Here is a 7,956-nt window from a genome sequence, read left to right on the forward strand (position 1 = left end):
AAGAAGTTACTAGTTACAAACGTGTAATTAGTTGTGAGACTTTTTTACGATACAATCTATAATGCGACTTTTACTTCTCAAATTTATATCTCTAATTATAACTAAAAATGTATTTGAATAATCAACCGATTACGAAACATGAAAGCCTTAATTAATAAGATTCCTTGTATGAATCGGAACTCTATATCATCCATCATCGTCCATAATATGAAAGCATGAATGAGTTGGAGATTTCCTTGCCTTATGGGGCAATACATGTTGACAAGTATGACAACGATAACAGAATTATTGGCTCCAAAAGTCCAACCTCTCCCAAAATCAATAACAGAAGTACTAACTACACATTTAACTTTACGTTTGTTTACTCATAGAATCATAGCCCACAGCTTCTCCATCTTAACGTGTTTCTCATTACATATATAAATAAATAATAAATAATAAATAATTTCGCACAAGATTTCCTCTAACAATCAATTTTATTCAATTTATTTGCCACAACATTAAGCCAAGTGGAGTATTTGCAAAGTTCCAATCTTGTACTCAATTTCCCGCTCCTCAACACCTCAACCAATAAGACTTTGAAGAGATGGGCTCTTAGAAACTTACTGAGACACGTCTTTACAAATGTCAACTCGCATAGCACCAAAAACAAATGTCAACTCGCATCTATGGTAAAGTTATGAAAGGTGGTCTTTCAATCTTTCATGACTTGAGTTTGACTCCTTCGACATCAAAATTACCCTTACGATTTCTCTTTACACCAAAAAATACTAAACGTCTCTCTAAAATCTTTGTATCAACCCATTTAACTTCTAATCATTTCAATTTTTTTGCCACAAAATTAAGCCAAAACTTCAAATCTTGTACTCAATTTACTCTTAACTTTAGTGAATTATAAATATGTGAAACATGTAAGAAAGTAAAGTTCATTCTTCCTTATCCTTTATATTCACTCAAAACAAAAATGTATCCACCGTCAGCTTTCTACAACAATATTATCTTCTTTCATCTCTTTTTTAATTTTTAATACGGATATACATTAAAAAAATTTGATTTTTATTGCCCATACAAACATATTATGATTGAGTGATTACTATATAAAATTATATTGTTCATCATCTTTTTTATAAGAAATTATACTCGTATTACACGTTAAACATCTACTTTCTTCTTGCCTATTTTAATACTCCTTTCATTTTCTGCCATACCCAATTTCCTGATTGTTTTCCTGCAAATTTTATGGTAAGCAATTTTGGGTTTACCTATTTTAATATTTTATTGCTAAAGATTTGTGGGGTTGATTTAATTATTTGTGGGAAGCTCATGTTTATTGGATTTTAATGAATTCTTGATCATTAGTTTTACGAGCTGATTTATTAGGCGACTCTCCAACAAATTCCCGGGTTATTTTGCTTCTTGTACCGGTCCCTGTACCCAACAAAATAGTTTGTTTATTCCGCCTTATTATTAGCTTAGATCTTTATTGAATGAATTTGTGTTTTGGAACCTGGGTTCTGTAGGAGGTACCCCAGATCATAGTTGGTGGAGATCTTTAGTTAAAAATTGAACATTTCCTAGATTTTACCATATTGTATTACTCCGTATGTTTGTGGTGGTGATATAAGTGAAGTATTGGTAGAAATTTGATTAGATATGGATGATATAAGTAATGAAGCTAATGTTGATTCATTCTCAATTGGACCGACTTCGATTGTTGGTCGGACGATTGCATTTAGAATATTGTTTTGCAAGTCTATGGCAATTTTTAGGGCCCAAGTGGTTCACGCTTTGATTGGGTATATTAGGATGGTTAAAGGTTATGTAGGGCCGATTTTGTCGTGGTTCCATCCCCGGCACCCTCAGGGGATACTGGCAATGGTGACGATAATAGCTTTTATTTTGAAACGTTACACGAATGTCAAAAGGAGAGCTGAGGTAGTTTATAGGAGGAAGTTTTGGAGGAATATGATGAGAAGTGCGCTTACTTATGAGGAATGGGCGCACGCTGCTAAGATGTTGGAGAAGGAAAGTCCCAAATTGAATGAGGCAATGTTTTATGATGAGGAACTTGTGAGGAACAAGCTCCAAGAGCTATGGCATCGTCGTCAAGAAGGGTCGTTGAGGGATATTATATTTTGTATGAGGGCAGATCTTATTAGGAATCTTGGTAATATGTGTAACCCTGAGCTTCATAAGGGGAGGCTTCAAGTGCCTAAACTGATAAAGGAGTATATTGATGAAGTTACGACTCAGTTAAAGATGGTTTGTGATTCGGATTCTGAAGAGCTCATTTTGGAAGAGAAGCTTGCATTCATGCATGAGACTAGGCATGCTTTTGGTAGGACGGCTTTGCTTTTAAGTGGTGGTGCTTCTCTTGGTTCTTTTCATGTTGGTGTCGTTAAAACATTAGTGGAACATAAGCTTTTGCCGAGAATCATTGCTGGCTCTAGTGTAGGATCCATCATGTGCTCTATTGTTGCAACTAGATCGTGGCCTGAGCTTCAAAGTTTCTTTGAAGATTCTTGGCACTCTCTCAAATTCTTCGACCAAATGGGTGGCATTTTAACAATTGTTAAGAGGGTCACGACTCGTGGAGCTGTTCATGAGATTAGGCAATTGCAAATGATGTTGAGGAACCTGACCAGTAATATGACTTTCCAGGAGGCTTATGACATGACTGGAAGGATTCTTGGTATAACAGTGTGCTCTCCACGAAAACATGAACCTCCGCGTTGTCTTAACTATTTGACCTCGCCCCATGTAGTTATATGGAGCGCTGTCACAGCATCTTGTGCCTTTCCCGGGCTTTTTGAGGCCCAGGAGCTGATGGCTAAAGATAGGTTTGGTGAACTTGTACCTTATCACCCACCTTTCCATCTTGGTCCAGAAGAAGGCACAAGCCCGGCACGTAGGTGGAGAGATGGTAGCTTGGAGAGTGACTTACCCATGATGCAACTGAAGGAGCTGTTCAATGTTAACCACTTCATTGTTAGTCAAGCAAATCCACATATTGCTCCTTTTCTGAGGTTGAAGGAATTTGTGAGAGCTTATGGGGGCAACTTTGCTGCCAAGGTACTATATTTTTCAACCTATAAACTTTCATTTCTGCTTTATGGCTTCCGTGGTTCTTCTCTCTGATATGATCTTGCATTAGAGTTTTTTATCTGTAGATATTAAGAGGTACATTGGGAAGACGAGAAAATGGTGGGTGAGTGGGGAGGAGGGAGGGTCTTGAAAATCAGTTGATTATTTTAGGCATAGTTGGTAGTTCTTTCCCCCTTTTTTCTTTTTTCTGTAAGAAGTATCTTTGAAGTATAATGAAAGTAACTCAAATTGCCCTCTTAATTTGTACTTCTTATTTGTCGCGGAGTAGATTGCCACACTTTTCATCAAGGATCGGGGAAGCACCCTATGTACAGGTGAAGAGCAACATATCCCCCTTACAGCACATGGTACAGGAGCCTCTTTGGAGGTTTGTGGACCGTGATGATAGGGGTAATGTAACTAATGTTGCTCTCGGAGATTTCTTGCTAAACCATCCATCCTGAAATAACATTTCTTTACTTCTCAGTCTCCTAGTGACCAACTGCAGAATTTGCTGATAGATAGCAAATGGGGAAATCAATTGAATGATGGGAAACGGAGAACAGAAAAAAAAATACTATAAATATGATGGAATAAAGCAGAATGACCCACTAACCTCTTTCCGCTTCTTATATGATAAAATAGCTGTTAATTTTTATTATACAACAATGCCGGAAACAGCATATTTGTTCTCTCAACACTAGGGTAAGTCTGTTTGCAAGGACCCCTTTATTGAGACACAAGAGTGATGTATTTGTTGCTGAAAGTAGCTACTACTAAGGCATCGCTCCTTGGATATTTCTAACTACAACCTCAATGTGATGCAATTCATTGTGCCACTTTTTTTTATCTACATATATCTTTCATCTGTAAGCTTAATAGTGGCAACTAATAGTGGCTCAATACTTGTAGCTTGCTCAACTGGCCGAGATGGAAGTAAAACACAGATGCAACCAGATACTGGAACTGGGTTTTCCTTTGGGTGGAATTGCTAAATTGTTTGCTCAGGCATGGGAGGGTGATGTCACTGTTGTGATGCCTGCCACACTTGCTCAGGTATGCAAGTTTTTTATTAGCTTGTTCCTCGCGATGTATGGTTGCCTACTTTCACTTTTGTGGTTCAACTGAACTTGTTTCGTGGATTATCAGTTTTTGTTTACAGTTTGTTGCTTAATACGGAGTATTAGATATCATGGCTTGGTGTTCACATATGAAACTTGGATGTATTTAGTTCGATTATGAATGATTGTGGAGGGAAGTACGCAGCCGTACTCTTATGTTAGCAACACATAGAGGCTGTTTTTAGATGACCCAAAATAAAATTGTGTCGTGAATTCTGTCTACTTCTCAATAAAAAGAAACACCTCAGGTTTAGTAAGTCATTTTTCCTTATTCCATCAAATTCTAGATCCAAAGAGTGAATAATTTGGCTACATTAAAAATGGATAATGTGAGTTGATGAAAACTTGCAATAAAAACAATTATGTGAAAAGTTTTGTTGTTTGGTCTGTTCTTACTTACAACCATGATATTAAATTTCAGTTTCTGTATATCAAAACCGACCGTCATAGCCTCAAACCAAAAATATTGGTCGATATGACCTCAAGATGCAGTCTCCATTTCTCCAAAACATTGATTACTTGGACGTGGATTGGGGTCGCAACCCATATATAAAACCATTTTTACAACTGAGAAAGTTCTTAAGTTGACAGTTCAGGCTATTCCCTCTTCGTGACTTGTTTTACATTCCCATTTGAGCTATGTACGTTTGAGCTATCCCCTCTCAGTGATTTGTCTTACAGTTTGTGACCTAACAGTTCAGCATAAGTGTGTTACATTTTTCGTCTTCGAAGCATGCTTTTTACTACTTTTCCAAGAATAGTGGGATTGGCACTTCATAGTTCATCCTTTATGAGATTGAACTGTAGCTGTGTTGAGCTGTATAATATTCACTGTATGAGTTCGTGCTTCTGTGTGGCACATTACAATCCCTGTAACATGGTCGTTGAGTGTTTAGTGTTCCACAATATTACCGTGGTGCCTCAATGGATTGGTTCCTATTTGACGCGGCCACGCGGGGTAAGGGGGTTGTATATAAGTGGCCTTACTCTATGTTAAAAGCATAGAGACTCTTATGCTGAGTTGCTGACCGTAATGAAAATTGCACTTTGACTAAGATTTGATGCGGGATTTTTTTTGTTCGTCCACCAGTATTCAAAAATTATCCAGAACCCATCATATGGAGAGCTCCAAAAGGCGGCAAATCAGGGTAGAAGGTGCACCTGGGAGAAGCTTGCTGCTATAAAATCCAATTGTGGCATTGAACTTGCTTTGGATGAGTGTGTTGCAGTTCTCAACCACATGCGCCGGCTTAAGCGTAGTGCTCAGAGAGCTGCTATGGCTTCTCAAACCCAAACCCACAATCCGTCTTCCACTCTAAGATTTAATGCTTCTAGAAGGATACCATCATGGAACTGTATTGCTCGAGAGAACTCAACCGGTTCTCTTGATGAGGAGGCACTTACTGATATTTCTGCCCTTCAACAAGCTGGATCTTCGAGCCGGCCTCATCGGACGGCCAGAAACACGCAAGATTTCAGTGATAGTGAATCTGAAGGTGTAGATTTGCACACGTGGACGAGATCTGGTGGGCCCCTCATGAGGACCATATCAGCTGACATGTTTGTGGACTTTGTTCAGAATCTTGACTTGGATGTAGAAGCAAAGCAGAATCTGACAGGCCATCTAAACTCTGTTGTTATGCAGACAGTGCCTAGAGACTTGAGAGTGGTTACTCCCGATAGGAACTCGGAGAATGCTTATGATCTGAGGGATTCTGGGAGCCGAGCTGGAAGTATTACTATCACCGAAGGAGATTTTCTGCAACCGGAGAGAATCCCAAATGGGATAGTTTTTAATATTGTCAAAAAGGAAGATTTTACGGTTTCAGGTCGGAGTCATGATTCCGAGAGCTTGCCTAGCCCGGCTCCAGAGTGCGTTCAACTGGAATGCTCTGAAAGGGGAATGGATGTTAGCTCGGAATCTGAATGTGGTGATAATGATGAAACTAACCAACTTGGTGAAATAGGTAGGGATAATCATACCACAGTAAAAAATCATTCTGATATTGATAATGGAAATGGTGCAACTACTTCCATATAAACCCGAAAAACGGATTATTACGATTTGATTGATTGTTCTTGAACTCAAGATTGATCAGGAAACAGCTTGAGAGTCTCTTTTCTGAGATGAAGGTCTAATGTGATCAAAGATACAAGTTTGGTGACCTTTGCATCCAGATCTAGCAAATGGGGCATTGTGATTGGGGCCAGCGCCAGTCGGTCAATCATAACGAGGTCAATCTGAGACGTTACACATACATCTTTCTTACCTCGAGTTAGATACATCCTGTAAAACCTGTCATTCAGAGTTTTCCGAGGTGTTTAGAATCTTTCTGGAAGAGATGTGTAGGTGTTGTATCAGACTATCAGGTAGTTATAGCTTGTAATAAGTTAAAGTATTTTTCTGTTTGCGCGAAGCTGTACATGTAACTCACACCATGACAGTGACGCTACTTGTGGCTTCCCGGCTGAATTTTACGCTTTAACTATTTGTACATATTTACATATGAGGTTCCCAAGAGATTAGAAATTTGCTATTGTTCATGAACTTCGGAAGGTTTACGATTTGAAGGCTTCCCTCTTTGAGCAGATGGCCCCGGCAACTTGCCATTCTAATACATGCACTTATGACTTACCCCTTTAGGTGTGACAAACTCACCGATCCAAACCGGAGTTGACCCGAGTTTTGCCGTTTTCAAATTGATGACACCTTAAAATAAACCAATAATAGCCCACATAATATACATCAAACTGGTTTCGTACCTCGTAACCGTAACAAGGATGCGATATTACTATGAGGTCTATGTTTAACAATTAGCAAAGACAAAAGATACCTATACTTAAATGACCGGATCTGACTCGAACACCACTCGTATTCTAACTGAGTAAACTGACCCAACCGTGTCTGAACCGTTTGTTAGGCCTACACGCACTTCTCAGTAACTAGTTGAGTGTCCGTAACTAGTGTTGTGCATTTCTCCTGCTAACCATCAGAAGAATTCGTGCTTTTTGTCTTTTTGGATGAGTGAATGATGAATGAATGGATCAATGGACATCTCTCTGATCTCATATATATTTCGTGTCCGGGAGGTCTTTACCCTAAATGTGCAGGTTATTATCGTGCTGAGTTATTTTCAAGTACTTTATTCGGAATATTTTCGATGGTTACGGTCAATTTTTCGAGTGAAGTTCACTTTGACAGATCTAATTTCGGGTAATAAGGACTAAATTAATACATGCTTAAAACCGTCCCGACTCCCAAATATGTCCAAAAATCAAGGTGTGGTAAAACTTACTTCTTATTTACCTCCCCTCTATTTTGATTTTCTCACTTTTCTAATATATGTGAGGAGTATTTTAATAGAGTGGGAAGATCAAAGTGGGGTGGGAGAATCAAAGTGAAGTGGAGGTTACATTATTAACATTACTAGTATGGATCCCGCGCATACATGCAGCGGTATTCATAGATCTTTTACTTACTTTATAATGTATTATTTAAGATTTAAAATTGACGTATTATTAATTTTTCATATTTTAATATGAGGATAAAAAATTGAAATGGAAAATTAATTAAAAGAATTAAGTAAATTCATGAAATGTATATTTTAATGAAATTTTTCATCACAAAACTAATGATTTCAATTTATAAACTATTGAAATATTTTATTCTCTTAGTAGTAAATAAAAAGGGGAATGCAAGTTGAAAAAATATCATACCCTTTTTATTAAATGTCATAGAATTATTTATTGT

At 37.9% G+C, this 7,956-nt stretch overlaps 1 protein-coding gene across 1 annotated transcript; it reads left to right on the forward strand.

Annotated features, from left to right (window-relative positions):
* The first annotated feature begins 323 nt into the window (after positions 1-323).
* Positions 324-6,735, forward strand: LOC141657259 (triacylglycerol lipase SDP1-like). The gene is made up of 3 exons (XM_074464424.1): positions 324-3,072; positions 3,997-4,140; positions 5,296-6,735. The coding sequence occupies exons 1-3, from the start codon at positions 1,654-1,656 to the stop codon at positions 6,244-6,246; spliced, it is 2,514 nt and encodes an 837-aa protein (XP_074320525.1). The 5' UTR covers positions 324-1,653; the 3' UTR covers positions 6,247-6,735.
* Positions 6,736-7,956: the final 1,221 nt, after the last annotated feature.

This window comes from Silene latifolia, chromosome 5 (assembly GCF_048544455.1).
Source record: "Silene latifolia isolate original U9 population chromosome 5, ASM4854445v1, whole genome shotgun sequence".
Classification (NCBI taxonomy): domain Eukaryota; kingdom Viridiplantae; phylum Streptophyta; class Magnoliopsida; order Caryophyllales; family Caryophyllaceae; genus Silene; species Silene latifolia.

Bases quoted from the DNA above. Each gene is read 5' to 3' on its own strand.
- LOC141657259 (XM_074464424.1), top strand. From the start codon at position 1,654: ATGGATGATATAAGTAATGAAGCTAATGTTGATTCATTCTCAATTGGA. The intron at 3,073-3,996 runs GTACTATATTTT...CAATACTTGTAG, and splicing joins GGGGCAACTTTGCTGCCAAG to CTTGCTCAACTGGCCGAGAT. The intron at 4,141-5,295 runs GTATGCAAGTTT...TTCGTCCACCAG, and splicing joins TGCCTGCCACACTTGCTCAG to TATTCAAAAATTATCCAGAA.